Below are 19,002 nucleotides of genomic sequence, written 5' to 3'. Positions count from 1 at the left end.
TGTGAAAGTTGGATAGTGAATAAGGAAGGTCATAGAAGAATTGATGCATTTGAGTTATGGTGTTGGAGGAGAATATTGAAAGTACCATGGACTGCCAAAAGAACAAGTAGATCTGTGTTGGAAGAAGTGCAGCCACAGTGTTCCCTGGAGGCCAGTATGGCCAAACTTCATCTGTCATACTTCAGACATATTGTCAGGAGGGACCAGTCACTGGAGAAGGATATAATGTTTGGTGAAGTGGAGGGTTGGAGAAAAAGAGGAAGACCCCCCTGAAAGATGGATTGGCACAGTGGCATCAACAATGGACTCAAATGTAGCAATGATTGTGAGGTTGGCCCAAGACCGGGCAGTGTTTCGTTCTGTTGTGCATAGGGTCGCTATGAGTTAGTACCGAGACTCAGTGGTACTTAACAGCAACAACAACAATGAAGAATTATACTCCAACAAATTTGAAAACCTAGAAGAAATGGACATATTTTCAGAAACTTACAACTTTTCTAACTAACACAGACTGAAGCAGAAAACTTGAACAGGCCTTTAACAAGAGAAGAAATTGATCAAGTCATTAAAAAACTCAACAACTAAAAACAGTCCACGCCCAGATGGCTTTCCTGGTGAATCTACCAAGCATTCAAATTATTCCAGAATAAAGAAAACTCCCAAATTCATTTTATGAAGGAAGCATAACTCTCATCCCCAAACCAGGCAGAGATATCACTGAAAAAGAAAATGATAAAACAATATATCTCATGAACATAGATGCAAAATTTTCAACAAAATCCTAGCAAACAGAATCCAATGATTTTTTTTTTAAATTATACATCATGACCAAGTGGGATTCATACCAGGTATACAAGAACTTAACAACAACAACAACATACAGGCATGGTTCAATATTAGAAAAACAATCATTATAATCCACCACATGATAAAAACAAGGGGAAAAAAATCACATCATCATACCAGTTGATACAGAAATTTATTTGACAAAACCCAACACTCATTCCTGATAAAAACACTCAACAACATAGGGATAGAAGGGAAATTCCTCAACATAATTAAGGGCATATATACAAAACCAACAGCCAACATCTCTATGGTGAGAAACTGAAGTCATTCCCCTTGCAAATAGGAACCAGATAAAGATGCCCTTTATCACCACTCCTATTCAATATCGTGCTGGAAGTTTTTGCCAGAGTTATAAGACTAGAAAGGGAAACTAAAGGCGTCCAAATTAGCAAAGTACTGGTGTGGCACTGTGGGTTAATGCATCAGACTGCAAAGTCGTTTGAACTGCAAAGTTGGTGGTTCACGCTCACCAGCTGCTCCTTGGAAACCCTATACAGGGTTACCATGGGTAGGAGTCGACTCAATGGCACTTAACAACAACAAAAAAAAAATTGGCAAAGAAATAAAACTCGCTCTATTTGCAGACGATATGATCCTATACTTAGAAAATCCCAAAGACTTTATAAGAAAATTATTGGAACTCATTGGTAGATTTGGCAAAGTGGCAAGGTACAAGATCAACATACAAAAACCAGTTAGTAAAAAAACAAACAGAAAATACCACCAGTTGGATCCCTTTACACTAGTAAAGGGAGCTGTTAAAAGGACATCAGCCCATTTGACCTAGTCTTTATGGTTTGATAATCAGAACTCGACTAGAGGAAGATGACAATTTTTTATAAAGGAATGAGTATAAATTGCTACAATTTGATGAACTTGGCCTATACTGATGGATGTAGTAGCTCAAAATACCAACAGAGAGGGACGAAGTCTTCACATCAAGTGTCAATCCTATCCTCTCTGTATACAGGCAAGTTAGACATTGTTGTTGTTAAGTGCTGTCAAGTCAATTCCAACCCCTAGCAACCCTGAATAGGGTTTCCAAGGATCAGCTGGTGAGCTTGAACCACCGACCTTGAAGTTCAAACAGCTTTACAGTCTGGTGCATTAATCTACAGCACCACACCAGGACTGAGGGGGCAATAAAGACACAAAGTGACTGGCTTACAAGTTTTCAAGAGGAAGTTTAGTTTAACATTTTGTGGGGGGAGATGGAGTTCTCACTGAATAGTTTTCATCTTGTCTAGATGGGTCCGGTGAAAGGAGATGGGGATAAGATTCTTATGATTCAATAGTGAGTAATTGTTATCATGACTAATTGCGACTGTCACAACTGTAAAGGCAGACGTTTTGTAACAAAAAAGAGAGAGTAATTAATCTTACAGTCCAGAAATAGAGGAAATAAAGGACCCTAGAACCATTAAGAGAGAAGAGCACAAGCAGAATGCATGACCCTATCGAGAGAAGCAGCGACACCAGAGATGGAGGCAGAAATGAGGACATGGAGAGAGGGAGCAGCTGAGGGCTCTAGAGTCATAGAAAGAGAGGGACTGAGTGTTGGCTTGCAGAATGTGCCCTTCAGTTGTTTAAATTATTATATATTCCTGTGTGTGTTTGTGTATATCTCCCTACCCCATTCCACCCCCCACTCCAAAAAAAAAGAGGGAATGGAAGCAAATACTGTTGAATGATGACGCATGGAGGAAATTGCAATCATTGCAATAAAAACAATGGTGTAAAGCTGCTGTTCTCCCATGTAAAAACTATCACTCAGTTCACAATAAAAATAAATATACAAATAAGGAAATCAGGAAAACAATACCATTTACAGTAGCTACCCAAAATGAAATGCTTGGGAATAAATCTAACCAGAGAAACAAAGATCTATATAAAGAAAATTGCAAAACACTACTATAAGAAACCAAGAAGACCTATAGACATGAAGGACTAACTATACCCTGCTCATGTATAAGAAAGCTTAACACTGTAAAAATGTCAAAACTATCCAAAGCAATCTATAGATGCTATCTCAGTCCAGAGAGTCCAACATCATTCTTTAAAGAGCTGGGAAAAAACTAATCATTAACTTTCTATGGAAAGGAAAGAGACCCCAGATAAGCAAAGCATTATTAAAAAAGAAGAAACCAAGTAGGAGACCTCTCACATTTCAATCTCAAAACCTACAACACAGCCATACTAGTCAACAGCCTAGTACTGGTATAACAAATGACACAGATCAGTGGAGCAGAATTGAGACCCCAGAAGTATATCCCTCCACCTATACAGTCAGTTCATCTTCTACAAAGGCCCCAAATGCAGTAAATGATGAAGAGATAGTCTCGTCAACAAATGTGCTGGCAAAATTGGAAATCCATTTGCAGAAAAATGAAGCAATACCCATACCTCACACCATATACAAAAACGAGCTCATTGTGAATTCAAGGCCTAAATGTAAAACCTAAAACTACACAGAAATGTATAATTTCAATGAAAAAAATAGGGACAAATTTAGGAGCTCTGATGCATGGCAAAAATACACTGTCAAACATAACTGAAAACACACAAACAGAAGACAAAAGAGATGACTTGGAACCTCCTAAAAATTAGGCATTTATGTGCATCAAAGGATTTCACCAAAAGAGTAAAAAGAGAAACCGCAGGCTGGGAAAAAAATATTTGGCAATGATACATCAGACAAAGGACTACTCTCCAAAATTTATGGAGCACTTCAAGGTCTCAACAAGAAGACTAATAATCCAATTAAAAATAGAGGACATAAACAGATATTTCACCAAAGAAGACATTAAGGCACCCAATAAAAATATGAAGGAATATTCACGATCATTAGCCATTGTTGTTGTTAAGTGTCAGAGTGATTCCAACTCATAGCACCCTTGTATAGGGTTTCTAAGGAGTCTGAACTGTTGACCTGTGGTTCAAACTTACCTGGTGGTCCAGTGCTTATCCTACAGCGCCACACCGGGACTTCATTAGCCATTGTTGTTGTTGTTAAGTGACTGAGTGATTCCAATTTATAGTGACCTTGTGTAGGGTTTCTGAGAAGCCACTGGTGAGTTTGAATTGCCGACCTTGTGGTTTTAATTGACCTTTCAGTCTGGTGCATTAACCCACAGCGCCACAACTGGACTTGTTGTTTAGTGCCATCAAGTCAATTCCAACCCATAGCAACTCTGTATAGGGTTTCCAAGGAGCAGCTAGTGAGCTTGAACTACCAACCTTGCAGTTCAAACGACTTTGCAGTCTGACACATTAACCCACAGCACCACACCAGGACTCCAGACACCTGAACTTAAGAGAGATGCAAATCAAAACAACAATGAGATATCATTTTACTCCAGTATTAATAGCCAAGTTCCAAAAAACAGAAAACAATAAATGCTGGTGAGGGTGTCAAGAGACTTGGACCCTCCTACTCTGTTGGTGGGATTGTAAAATAGTGTGACCGCTGTGGAAGATGTTATGGCACTTTCTGAAAAAGTTGGAAATAGAAATACCATATGAGTAAGGAATCCCTCTACTATATAAACTCAAGAAATAAGAGCTGTGGCCTGATTGAATATGTGCACACCCACGTTCAATGCAGCACTATTCACAACAGAAAAATGCCCATCAACAGAATGGTTAAGCAAACTTTTGCATATACATACAATGGGATGTTATGCAATGCTGAGTAATGGACAAATCTGCAAAACTCCTCACAACATTGTGAACCTGGTGGACGTGAAATTAGTCAACCACAAAACGACAAATAATACAAGAGAGCATTGTTGTCAAAAGCAAGAAAAGATTTTCTTGCTAAATGAAGTCTTCTATGATGGTTACAGGGCTGGTGTGGGGGAGCGAAAAAAAAATGAATAGAGGTAAATGGTTACGAATCCGGGCTGCTAGTCTCAGGGTCAGCAGTTCAAAACTACCAGCCATTCTGCAAGAGAAAGATGAGGCTTTCTGCTCCCGTAAAGATTTACAGCCTCAGAAACCCTGTACAGGGTCGCTATGAGTCGAAACCAACTCCACGGCACACAGCCACCACCACCACCACTGTTAACTGATGGTACATGGAGTGGATTGCAATCATTGTAATGACACGAAGTGTATAATTTGTTGAATGTGGAATGCTGTAGGTTCCGTAAACCTTCACTCAATTCACAATAAAAAGTTTTTTTTTAAATGCTTCCACATAAGTCCTTTTACCCAACCCTTATGGCTAGTTGGGATATACAAAGTTAGGAACGTTACGATCCATTTATTTTCATCTTCATGCAATCCTGGGAACTAAGTATCTTTTGCCCTCATTTTATGGATGAAGACAGTGATGTTCAGAGTAGTTCAATCACACACCAGACTGAGACAGACACCGTGCTCAGTTATTTACAGGCATTTGTTGTTGTTGTGTGCCGTCGAGTTGGTGCCGAACCATGCGACCCTGTACAGCGTTTCCGAGGCTGTAAATCTTTACGGGAGCAGAAAGCTTCATCTTTCTCGCTCTGAGCAGCTGGTAGTTTCCAACTGCTGACCTTACGGTTCGCAGCCCGATTCGATTCGTAACCACTACGCTACCAGTGCTCCTTATTTACAGGCATTAGTATTAGTATCTCATTAAATCCCCACTACAACCCCGCGACGTCACTCCTTTTATTAACCCCAAATCCTGGCGTGGCGCTGTGGGTTAATGCGCTAGACTGCAAAATCGGTTTGAATCACAAGGTCGGCGGTTCAAGTTCAGCAGACGCTCCTCGTAAACCCTATACAGGTTCGCTATGGGTCGGAACTGACTCAACAGCACTTAACAGCAACAACAACTGATGAGAAAAATAGCTTCAGAGAATGCTAGTGACTTGCCCAAGACCACACAGTAAGCAGGTGGCTAAGCAGAATTCAAAGGGGTAGCAAGAAGTATATCTGGAACTCATACAACTAGGACCCCAGCCTAGGCCTCCTTCTCTCATACCCCAGAGCCTTGCTCCCTGCCAGCCTGGCTGAAACTAACAAAGACCCTCAAATAGAGGCTCTTCATCGAAGTGTTTGGTAGCCACAAACGCAAGGAAAGGCCCCTTCTTGCCAAGCCCTTCCCAGAGAAGTCCGGGTCAACAGGAGATGGCGGGACAGAGAACCGGTTGTCCCGGAGGTGGCAAGCGCAGGGCGAGGCGGTACAGCCTGCGGAAGAGGTTCCAGGGCCTCGGCGCGTTCCAGCCGCCTAGCGGGGTGGGTGGGGCCGAAGAGCCCGGCTCCCGCCCCTTCTCTCCTCCTAGTGTGGTTCCCTCCCGCGGTCCCGCCGCCAGCAAAGCAGTGGCCAGGCACTGCCTGGGCTGAACATTCCCGATCGGCTCCGGGAGAAGCACCCGGGAGGAGCAACACTGAACGCAGAGCTGGGGCGCTAACGACACCCGGGACCTTCCCTGGAGGGTGAGCTCTCCGCGCCGAGGCAGCACAGAGCCAATGCATCCCCTGGCTTCCCGGCTCCGCTGACGATCGGAAGGGTTCCCGGAGCGCAACAGCTCCCACGCCCAGGAGTCCGGCGCGGAGCTCAGCACTGTGATGTCCGCACGCGTGGGCCTCGTGCTGCGCGCCCTGCAACTGCTGCTGTGGGGCGGCCTGAGCGCGGAGCCCGCGGAGCCTGGAGGAGAGGAACTGCGCAGACAGGCGGAGGTACCGGGTGTGTGCGGGAGGAGAGGGGTCCAGAACTGGGCAGTCCGGCTACCCGGCCGTCTGCAGTCCCGTCTTCATGCTCTCCTCCCCTTACACTTGCCTGGGACAGCATTCCCTCCTCTCCCCCTTCCCCGCCCCCCACACACTCTCCCGGACCAGGGCTGGGACCACACAGGTTCAGTGATCCTCTTTGATTGTCGGAGGGCATGAGGGAGGGGAGGAAGGGACAGCGACAGGATGGGGGTATACATAGGCTAGAGCTGAGAGGGAACCACCCACCCCAATTTGGCTCGGAGTCGCTGCCCCTCGCCGAGTAAGCCGAGGAGAATTGGCATTCTTCCATCGGTTGCCCTTTGAGACCCAATGCTGTGTAAGCTAGTGTGTTGGGTATAGCTGAGTGGCTCTACATGCAGAATAGAAGTGCTCCTGGATTTAGGACTAGTTTCCTCGCCTGCGCGGTCAGGTCATTTAAACTCCTTAGAACTAGTTTCTTATCTGTAAACTGCACACGAGTAATACTACTCTTAAAAGTTGCTTTAAGAAGCTTTTTAAAACTGTTTCAGGATTGAACTGGAGAAAAGGAGTCCGGGAGGTGGAGCTGAACCTTAAAGACTTTCCATTTTGTCTACTTTCTTTGAACCCAATTGATCTCTATACCTAGGACAAGAAGAGCTTTTTGAGAGATAGAGGTGGGTCCGTGTCCCTGGGTGGTGCAAACCGTTAAGGGCTAGGCTGTTAGGTTGGCTATTTGAATTCACTCAGAAGCTCCTGGGAAGGAGTCTAGCTATCTACTTCCAAAACGTCAGCCATTGAAAACCCTATGGGGCGCCCTTGTACTCTGCCACATGGGGTCACAGTGAGTCCAACGGCAATTGGTTTGATGTTTTTGTTTTCTTTTTTGAGAACTGGGTCTATTTTCTAGATAAGGTCTTTGTAATAATACAATATCATCATTTCTTTCTTCCCCACGGAAGCATCTCAATTTGTGCTCTAAATTTTCAGCAACAGGTTTGGGATCTGCACTATTTTATGGAGAAAAGATGTGAACAAGTTCTAAATTACTGAGCCCAGAGCTCTGCCTAAGGCTCTTGCTCCCAACGAACTTTATTCCGGCCTAAACTTGAGAGCTTCTCCCCCCTTCCCCGCTCCCCAAACACGACTCTCCTTCCCTAGGCCATCAGAAGGGGTATACTGAATTTGGAAAACTTGCAGAATGAAGATCCTCTCTGAATCCTTCTGAATCACCTTTCCTTCTCTCAGACAGCTCCCATCATCACTGTGCAATATTTGGAAATGGCCCTGTACAAGGGGATGCTTTCTCAAACATTCTCCCCTTGGCTGCCAAGCACTAGTCTCTGGCTCTGTGATCTCAACTTTTGCACATTCAGGGAATCACTTTGTTTCTCTGGAGTCAGAATCTTACAACATCCAGTTTAGAGTTCCCATGGCCCCAGGAGAAGGCTTCTGCCTACCAAGCCAAGTCTTGTTAAGGGTCCCACCCAACCTCCCCCCAAGTCCCGGTCACAGTCAATCCTTGGCAGGGGAACAGAGACAATATCCCTGTTGTCTATGCCTGTGGTGGCCCCAGATGGAGAGAATTTGGGGTGTGCTTAGGAAACTTAATATCTAGCAGATTGAGTCTCTTTCAGTATACTTACCATAATTGGGGGAAGGATTTTTTTTAATGTGAGAATGAGAAATATTTTAAAACATAAAAACCTCTGGAAGTGTGTAATGGGTGTGCCTAGTCATATGTCTCATTATGCCTGTGCCTGCACATGTGTGTGTACATACATGTAAATTGGTGTGTGTTTGTGTATGTGTCTCAGAATGTTTCTGTATATGGTTCATTGTATGGGCTTTGATGTCAGACAAATATAGACTCGGACCATAGGCAAATCTTTTAACTTCTATGAATCTCTGTTGTTATTTTAATCTGTAAAATGGAGAATGATAATGTCTATCCCCAAGATTGCCCTGTGGTTTAATGGAGATGCTGTTGTTAAGTACCGTGGAGTCAGTTCCGACCCATAGCGACCCTGCACAGGGTTTCCGAGGCTGTAAATCTTTATGGGAGCAGAAAGCCTCATCTTTCTCCCGTGGAACGGCTGGTAGTTTCAAACTGCTGAGCTTGTGGTTCGCAGCCCGATTCGTAACCACTACGCTACCAGAGCTCCTTGGAGATGCTGTTAAGTGCTGTCAAGTCTGTTCAGACTGTATAGGGTTTCCGAGGAGCGGCTGGTGAGCTTGAACCACCGACCTTGCAGTTTAAACTGACTTTGCTGTTCAGTCCATTAACCACAGCGCCCCATCAGGACTAAAATGCTCAGCACAGAGCCTAGTATTGTTGATAAAGCAGTAGATAAAAGGCAGCTGCTATCAGTGTTGCTCTTATTATCCTTATCATTATTTTAAAGAATAGAACTTCAGGTTCAAGTTCTGGCTTGGCGAGTAGCTTTTCCACCGTAGACAATAACACAGGACAAAATATGTACGTCGAATGTTTTCAGCATTGAACAACAGGCAAACAAGAACTATAATTCTTAAGAGATGGTGTTGCAGTTTCTATGGCTACATTGCAGATTACTCAAAAACTTAGTGACGTGAAGCAAACATTTATTATATTCACAGATTCTGTGGGTCAGAATTCTGAATAGCGCACATTAAGGTAGCTTGTCCCTGCTCTATAATGTCTGGGGCTGGCTTCCTCATAGCATGGTGGCTGAGTTCTGAGAATGAATGTTCCACCAGACAGAAGTTATATCTTTTGTGTAAGTTAGAGTCAGATGCTGTATAGCATCACTCTATAGGCTCCCACCCAGACTCAATAGGAGGGAGTATGTTGTTGTTGTTAAGTGTTATTGTGTAGGCTCCTACTCACAGTGACCCCTGTATAGAAGCGGCTGGTGAGTTTGAACCACTGACCTTTTGATTCAAACTAACCTTGCAATCCATTGCTTTATCCCACATTGCCGTGATTAAGAAGACAATATGGAATGAGAGACATAGATGGGCCCGGTTAAGGAGATACTCATATAATCTGACACAGAAGAGAAACTCAAAGCAAATCCTACAACCACCCAGTACTGTGATCAAGGACATTTCCTTGAAAACAGTTCAGGGAGTTAGAGCCCTAGCTAAGCACAGTACTCCTGTAGGGATCAGAGGCCAGAGATCAGAGCTACTGGAGCAGCTGCAATCTGTGGAGTCCAGTGCATCATAGAAGAAGGAGCTCTGTAGAAGGAAGTTCCCGTAAGTCTGTGTGTGTGTGTGTGTAGGAGTGGTGGTGAGGATGGGAGCAGTCATTCCCTGAAGTCTTTGGCTGGGAACTGCCCTGGCATGTGTAGGTGGCTTGTCAGAGAGCAGCTGTTAAAGGACTTAGAGCACAAATAAGCAGATCTAACTCCAAAGCATGGTCCTTTCTCCTAAAGTGTGACATTTCTGACATTTCAGATGGATGCCTGCAGTGTTAATGGTTGTCATTTCCCACTTCAGTTAGTCTAAAAACTCAAACACCTTCCAAAACTGATCAGCTTCTAGAATAAGACTTAATTTTACAAAACCTTTCAAGTGGGTAAACAGAAAACACGTATTTTCTCTATTTATAACAATTTCCTTAAACGACATCTGTATGCTTAAAGTAAAATGGTACCCAAATGTGGTATGTTGGCTTTACAAGTAAAGGCATTTAATTAACCTATACCACAAATCAAACCCACTGTAATCAGTTAATTCCAAGTCATAGGGGCCCTTAGGACAGAGTAGATTGCCCCATAGGGTTTTCAAGACAATACTTGTTTATAGAAACAGACTGCCACATCTTTCTCCTGTGGACAGGTTTGAACCAATAACCTTTTGGTTAGCAGCTGAGCATTTTAATCACTGAACCACCAGGACTTCACAAAGGGAATTAAAAGCAGAAGAGGAGCAACAAAAAAACAAAGGGCAAATGGAAAGCAAATAATAAGATGTTACACTTAAACTTAAGAAAATTACATTAAATGTAAATGGAATAAATATTCTAATTTAAAAGCAGAAATCGGCAGAATAGATTTAAAATTAAAAAAAAAAAAGCAAATCTATAATGAAATGAAAGAACTAAATAGAAAATGTCAAAGGGCAGCTTGAGAAGACAAAGTATTATAATGAAATGTGCAAAGGCCTGAAGTAAGAAAGCCAAAAGGGAGAACATGCTCAGCATTTCTCAAATTGAAAGGACTAAAGAAAAAATTCAAGCCTCGATTTGAAATATTGAAGGGTTCTAATAGGAGTCCTTATGGCATAGTGGGTTATGCATTGGGCTGCTAACTGCAAGGTCAGCAGTTCAAATTCACCAGCTGCTCCCCAGGAGAAAAATGAGGCTTTCTGCTCCCGTAAAAGTGTACAGCCTCACGAACCCTATACAGGAATGCTATTGGTTGGAACTGACTTAATGGCACCCAACAATATGGGCAAAATATTGATGCTGGAGATCGCAAAATAGAATTTTACAAGACCAATGACTTATTCATTGCAAATACGTTTTTCATACAACACAAGATTTGATTATACACATGGACTTCACCAGATGGAATACACAGAAATCAAATGTACTATATCTGTGGAAGAGCTCCTTATCATCAGTCTAAACAAGGCCAGGAGGCAGACTGTGGAACAGACAACAAGTTGTTCAAATGCAAGTTCAGGCTGAAGCTGAAGAAAATTAAAACAAGTCCACAAGGGCCAATATATGAATTAGAACATATCCCACCTGAATTTAGAGATCATCTGAAAAACAGATTTGATGCATTAAACACTAATGACAGAAAGCCAAAACAGTTGTGGGATGACATCAAGAACATTATATATGAAGAAAGCAAAAAGTCATTGAGAATACAAGAGAGAAGGAAATGACCAAAATGGATGTCAGCAGAGACTCTGAAACTTGCTCTCCAGCATAGAGATGCTAAAGCAAATGGAAAAAGTGAGGAGATACAAGAGCTGAACAGAAAATTTCAAAGGGCAGCTTGAGAAGACAAGGTCAAATATTATCAAGAAATGTGCAAAGATCTGGAGTTAAAAACCCAAAAGGGACTAACACACTCAGCATTTCTCAAGCTGAAAGAACTGAAGAAAAAAACAATTCAAGCCTTGACTAGTAATACTGAAGGATTCCATGGACAAAATATTGGATGATTCAGAAAGCATCAAAAGTAGATGGAAGGAATACACAGTCACTGTACCAAAAAGAAATGGTCAGTGTTCAACCATTTCAAGAGGTAGCATATGATCAAGAGCTAATGGTACTGAAGGAAGAAGTCCAAGGTGCACTGAAGGCATTGTCAAAGAATAAGGCTCTGGGGAGTTGATGGAATGAAAATTGAAATCTTTCAACAAACTGATGCAACACTGGAAGCACTCACTCATCTATGCCAAGAAATTGAAATACAGCTACCTGACCAATTGGAAGAAATCCATATTTGTTCTCCTTACAAAGAGAAGTGACCCAACGGAATATGGAAATCATCAGACAATATCATTAATATTACATGCACATAAATTTTAGCTAAAGATAATTCAAAACCAGCTACAATGGTACATTGACAGGGAACGGCCAAAGGTTCAAGTGGAATTCAGACGAGGATGTGCAATAAGGGATAGCACTGCTGACATCATGTCTGAAAACAGATAATACTAGAACGATGTTTACCTGTGATTTATTGACTGTGCAAATGCTTTCAACCGTATGGATCATGACAAGCTATGGACAACATTGTGGAGAATGAGTATTCTGGAACATTGTGCTCATGAGGAACCTGTACATAGACCAAGAGGAAATTTTTCAAACAGAGCAATGGGACACAGAATGGTTTAAAATCAGAAAAGTTGTATGCTAGGGTTGTATTTTCTCACCATATTTATTTAGTCTGTATGCTGAGCAGATAATTTTTAAAACTGAATTATATGAAGAAGAACATGGCTTCAGGATTAGAGGAAGAGTTGTTAGCAACCTGTGGTATGCGGATGATTCAACCTCACATGCTGTAAGCGAAGAGGACTTCAGATACTTACTGATGAAGATCAAAGACTACAGCCATCACTACGGGTTGCACCTCAATATAAAGAAAACAAAAATCCTCACCACTGGACCAATAAATAACATTATGATAAATGGAGAAAAGATGGAAGTTGTCTAAGATTTCATTTTGCTTGGATTCACCATTAACACTCATGGAAGCAGCAGTCAAGAAATCAAATGACATATTGCATTAGGCAAATCTGTTGCGCAAGACCTCTTGAAAGTATTCAAGAGCAAAGATGTCAGTTTGAGGACTAAAGTATACATTACCAAAGTCATGGTATTTTCAATAGCCTCATATGCATGTGAAAGTTGGACAGTGAATATGGAAGACTGTAGAAGAATTGATGCATTTGAATTATGGTGTTGGAGAAGAATATTAAATGTACCATGAACTGCCAGATGAACAAACAAATCTGCGTTGGAAGAAGTACAACAAGAATGCTTCTAGAAGCCGAGATGGTTAGACTTTGTTTCTCATGCTTTGTACATATTATCAGGAGGGACCAGTCCCTGGAGAAGAACCATGCTTGGTAAAGTAGAGGGTCAGCAAAAAAGAGGGAGACCCCCAACGAGATGGAATGGCACAGTGGCAGCAGCAATGGGCTCAAGCATGCAGCAATTGTGAGGATGGTGCAGAACCAGGTGATGTTTCATTCTGTTGTACATAGGGTCGCTATGGGTCAGAACCAACTCGATGGCACCTACCAACAACAACAACGCATATCTAAAGCATATAAGTCAATATATTCACAGAGTTGTACAGCCATAACCACAATCAATTTTAGAACTTTTTTATCACGTCAAAAAAGGAACTGAATATTCTTTAGTTATCTCTCCCAAACATCTCATTATCCCCTTACCTAAGCAAGCTAAGCAAGATGGATTGGCAGAGTGGCAGCATCAATGGGCTCAAGCATGGCAACAGTTGTGAGGTTGGCCCAGGACCGAGCAGTGTTTCGTTCTGTTGTGCGTAGGGTTGCTATGAGTTGGTACCGACTTGATGGCACCTGACAACAACAACAAGCAACCTAAACAAACACTCATCTACTTTCTGGGCATTTCATATAAATGAAATGATAGCATGTGGTCCTTTGTGACTGGATAATATGAAAAATTCTAATATCCCTTGCTTAGTAATAAAACAAGTAGACCAAAAAATCAGCAAGGATATAGAAGATTTGAATAACACTGTCAGCCATCTTGACTTAATTGACATTAATAGAAAACTGCTCTCAAGAACTCTAGAATACACATTCTTTTTCAAGTGCACATGAATACTATCCCAATATAGATCGTCTGCTGCAACATAAAATAAGTGAATATATTTGAAAATTTGAAACTGTACAGATTATAAACTCTAATCACACTGAATTAAATTAGAATTAACAACATCTCTATCAAATCCCCAAATACTTAGAAATATACTCTGAATTACCAGTGGGTCAATGAGGAAATTAGAAAATATTTGAAACAGAAAAGAAAAAACGTATCAGAAAGCAATGCTTAGAATGAAATTTACAGCTTTAAATGCATGCATGAATATACTTTTTTTTTTTAAGTTTTTAGTGTGAATTGAGTGAAAGTTTACAGGGTAGATCATCAGTATTACATTCAAAAAATTATATACTTTGTTTCATTACAATGATCATAATCTCCTCCATGTGCCATCAGTTAACAGTATTTCTCTCTATTCATTTTAGCTCTTTTTATTTTAACACTCAGGCATATATAATTGCATGGATATACTCTTATCTGCCATGTATATGTCTAGCTGGTGTATCTGTGTTCCCATCTCCCTGTGTGTAATATTGTGCCCTATGTTCCTGGCTCTATGTGCCCTCTGTGTGCATACAAAGTAGTAAAGTTGAGTGCCTTCCAGAGTGGGCTTTGGCTGGGAGGACACTTACTGCTTACAAGACTATATTATAGACATGTTCATTGTTGACCACTTAGGAAATCTAGAGCAGTTTTTAACACATTAGTAGGAGAAGCCTCCACTGCTTAGTTGTAAGAATGAGAGTTAATGAATGAAGCCACCCCCAGACCCCTCCCATTCCCAACCAGAACTCTGTGTTGTTCTCTGGTGACACAGATTGTCCCAAGAGCTCTATCTATCATGCTTTGCTTGGACCTTCCTTAGAACAATCAGGCAGTTTTTCAAGGCCTTCTTCCCACTCGGCAGTCTATCTGTATCTGCACTACTCCCAAGGTGACAGTACAAGGAACTGGGCAGCCCATTTCTCCAGGGAGAAATTGGAGCCTCTGTGGAGTGTCCACCCCCCCAGATACAGTGTCTATTTCTCATACCCTAGAGCCATTCATCTGAATTTTTGTGAGTCAGAAACCCAGAAAGCTGGGTGTGGAAACTGTTCCCAAGAGCTCAGATCAGTGACTCATGGGTACATGGTGAAGAGAAGTGCAGAAGAGACCGGGCAACCCATGTTGTTGTTGTGGAGTGCCGTTGAGTCGGTTCCAACCCATAGTGACCCTGATAGGGTTTCCAAGGACACGCCGGTAAGCCTGAACCAACAACCTTGCAGTTCAAACGGCTTTGCAGTCTGGCGCATTAACCCACAGCACCACACCAGGACCCCAAATTGTGGGAAAGCAGTCACCAAGGCAGTTGAAGAATCAAGAAAGTTAGCAAGAGCTGGGTGGTAGATGCAGGAACAAAGCAGGAAAAGATTGTTGGACACCGGCTCCCTAATCCCAGCCTTAGTTAAGGCATTATTTTGTGCTCTGAATTCGGCCCCACAAACCTAGTGAGGGCCATTCAAGTTCATACAGTATGGTTATTTGGCATTAGATAAAGAGATCAAGGGAGTCCTGGTGTGGCACTGTGGGTTAATGCGCTGGACTGCAAAGTCAGTTTGAAACATAAGATCGGCATTTCAAGCTCACCAGTCACTCCTTGGAAACCCTATACGGGGTCACTATGGGTCGGAACTGACTTGACAGCACTTAACAAAACAGAAAAAGACAACAAGAGGGTGTCTGGATGAAGAATGGGTAGCTAATGCTTTCCATCTTCCTTGTTGTTGTTGTTGTACGGTGGCATTGAGTCGGCACCGACTCATAGCGACCAATCACAGCAGAACGAAACACTGCCCGATCGTGGGCCAACCTCACTACTGTTGTCACGCTTGAATCCATCGATGTGGCCTCTCCATCTTCCTCACAGACCAAAAATGAAAGAAGTAGCAGTGATCTCAACAAGAGATATCTAGGTTCCACGCATAGCTCATGACTATGAACAGAACCAGGACTTTGTGACTGAGACTAGACACAAGGTAAGGGAAGAGGACGAGAGCCAGTGAGATGGAAGGGAAGGGGAAGGTTTTGCCCCAAATAAGGAAAAGGGATGAGCTGGTCCCTCTGTCCTGAAGCTTCAGGACACCCCAGAGTGAAAGCAAATTATTCTGGAAACAGGTGTCATTTTGAAGGGACATGCTTCAAATACTGGAAACCTGTGGCTTATCCAGTGACCTGTTTAGGATGTGATGGGAGATGTGGTCTCGGTCCCTATTTGAAGACTGGAGTCTACTTCCTGAGCAACTTCTTCCGTCCTCTTGGCTCTGCCCTTGGCCTGTCTTACAGAGGCAAAAGGAGGACTCCAGCTAGAAACACCCCAGCTGTATCTTTTTCTGAGTTGAGGGCCATCCCCTCAATGAACTTGGCCCATGCGCCTTCAGTTTCAAAGCCTCTGAGCCACTTGTTTGGATGTGAAGTAAAACATCTGGGCTAAGTGTCAGAAGATTCCAGTTCACATGTTGGTTCTGCCACTTATTGGGAATGTTTGGCAAGACACTCCACTTCCCAGAAGGTCCCTTGGTGATGCAAATGGTTTGCACTCCATGGTATGGTGCTGTAGGATAAGCACTGGACTGTTAACCGCAAGGTCGGTGATTCAAACCCACCAGCTGCTCCTCAGAAACCCTATACAGGGTTGATATGAGTCAGAACTGACTTGATGGCACTTAACAATAAGCAACAACAACAACCAATCAAGAGGCTAAGGGCTTGAACCTACCTAATAACGCCATGGAACAAAGGTGTGCCATCGGCTGCTATGAAGTTAGAGCCAAGGAAGCCTATGGAGCCCCCGTCTCCTTTGTAAAACCTAGGGCTGCCATGACTTGGAATTGGTGGCCAGGAGTTTGTTTGTTTTTTTAAGTTGTACCTCTTCATAGTCTCATTTTTAAGATGGGAATGACAACACTTGTCGGTGTATGCTCTCTCAAGGTGATTGTGAGGCTCAAAAAAAGGTGAAATGCTTTAAAAATCTCTACCAAAGCCACGGGCTCCCTGCGCTCCCAACTACCAGAAAAACATTTTTATTTACAGAGCATGCCAAGGTAAAATGCCAACTATCATTCCTTGCATCTTGACTTGGCTAATGATGCTAAAGATGTACTTGAATGATAAGCACAGTCCCACAAAGTCATTATGGAATCAAAGACATTATGGAATCAATAAAAGTCATTATGGAATCAAAGTCATTATGGAATCAAATCATAATGAAGCATAATACGAGATGGAATAAGTCACAGGTAAAGCAACGTGGTGGCTGTATGAGCTTGCCATTTTGCTAGTTTTTCCAATTCTTGGTTTTATGTTTACTGCTGAAACTCTGATGTCCCAGATTGTGGAGGATGTCACAGCTACTCTGTGGACAGGGGGGGAGATGGCCTCTCCTAGACTCACCTACCAAAGATCTCTTCAGCAATAAAGCTCTGTGACTATAGATGTAAAAAGAATATATATTTTTAATGGGACAGTAATGTAAGCTTTCCCAGAGAATTTTCTTGTGGGCCTGTGAGAAAGGTAAAGCAGTAGTTTTACCCCATTTTATACTTTGAGACACAGGTTGAGTAACTTTGTCTTAGCTCCTAGAATCAGTCAGTGGCAGCAGAAAGGCTACAGTGATAGACAGAGCTCGAGTGTATCGAATCCAAACACCTCGCTGTAGAGAAAAGGAGACTGAGTCCGGAGATGCACAGGACCTACAATTAGCAATGACACCAGGAATAAAAGTCAAGACTCAGTCAGTCCACTACTCTTTCCCTGCCAGTTCAGTGACTCAGAGCTCTTGACTCAGGCCTGGACTCACTTGGCTACACCTTATCCTGTTCAGAAATGGCCAGACTTTCCCCTCAGGCTGAGAATGGGCTGGGCTTTACACACCCTCTCATGACAAGTCAGGACAGACAGGACTAGAACCCCCCAAGTTCTGATTGTACCCAGCTTTGGGGGCCTTGGGAAGAACCATTTCCATTTAATCCAGACACCACAGATACTCCCAGCACTTTTTAGAGGTGGCTTCCCAGGAAAACGGCCCAGTCTTGACCAAGTAGGTGATGCATATTGTTGGCACAAGATTTTAGGCCAGAGTCTGGTGAATCACCACAGGGGCACAGCCCTCTAGCTCCCTCCCTCCCTCCAGAGGGGAATTTCAAAGCAGGGAGGCGCTTGGGCACTGTCTTCCTGAAGTGGGACAGGGAGGAGACCAGGTGGAGTTCACAGAGTCCCTAAAAGAGCACAGGGTAATTATTGTGCAGAAAAACTGAGGCTTAGAAAGGAGCATGATTCATCCAAAGAGGTTAGTGTAGAGCTGGAATGCAAACCAATCCTGTCTGAACTCTTTCTCCAGCCACAGAGGTGCTTCTCTCACCTCTCCAGTGGAAACTGAGGCATGGCAAATAGGCTCGTAGGAGAGGCCTAGGGACAGCTGCTAGAGCAGAAGGTACCTAAGCTTTGTCTTCTCCCCATCCACGAGTGTGGATTTGCCTTCACTCAGCACTGACGGTATTAAGCAGCCCTGGTGGTGCACTGACTGAGCATTTGGCTGCTAACCAAAAAGTCGGCGGTTCAAACTCACCAGCTGCTCAGCAGGAGAAAGATATGGTGGTCTGCTTCTAAAAATATTAACAACTTTGGAAATCCGAAGGGGCAGTTCAACTTTGTCTAATAGGATTGCTATGAATCAGAATCTAGTTGATCCTAATAGGGTTGGTGTGTGTGTTTCCTGTATGTAATTAAGATTTTAAAAATATATGCATGTTGTTGTCGAGTCAGTACAGGCTCATTGCGACCCTGTATAGGGTTTCCAAGGAGAGGCTGGTGGGTTTGAACCGCCAACCTTGTAGGTGCTTATCCTACAGCACACAAAAAAATCAGTATAAGGGAGTCCATCCATGCTGATATTTCCCATTATAACTACTTCAGTGCTTTTATGGAACTATCAAATGTCAAATTCTTAAGATTTCTTTTTCTCATTCTTTTGGTTTCCCTGCTGGCTTACTGGGAATTTGGCTCTGCCTTGCAACCCACAGAGTCTCAGAGAAAGTCAGGTAGAAAGGCCTGAGGGCTGCCCTTCTGATGTTGTTGTTGTTGATAGGTGCCATTGAGTTGGTACCAACTCATAG

The 19,002-nt window shown here is 42.8% G+C and overlaps 1 protein-coding gene across 2 annotated transcripts in view; it reads left to right on the top strand.

Annotated features, from left to right (window-relative positions):
• Positions 1 to 6,402: 6,402 nt before the first annotated feature.
• Positions 6,403 to 19,002, top strand: part of MMP28 (matrix metallopeptidase 28) — a 41,842-nt gene continuing 29,242 nt past the window's right edge. The window contains exon 1 of one of the 2 annotated variants that reach the window (XM_006832336.1): positions 6,403 to 6,516. In XM_006832336.1, coding sequence (XP_006832399.1) covers positions 6,406 to 6,516 — 111 coding nt within the window. In that variant the 5' untranslated portion in view covers positions 6,403 to 6,405. The remainder of the gene's footprint in view (positions 6,517 to 19,002) is intronic. The other variant, XM_006832335.1, reaches the window with a different exon arrangement.

Source organism: Chrysochloris asiatica, unplaced genomic scaffold (assembly GCF_000296735.1).
Source record: "Chrysochloris asiatica unplaced genomic scaffold, ChrAsi1.0 scaffold00007, whole genome shotgun sequence".
Lineage (NCBI taxonomy): Eukaryota > Metazoa > Chordata > Mammalia > Afrosoricida > Chrysochloridae > Chrysochloris > Chrysochloris asiatica.
This window is presented reverse-complemented; position numbering and strand designations above follow the sequence as displayed.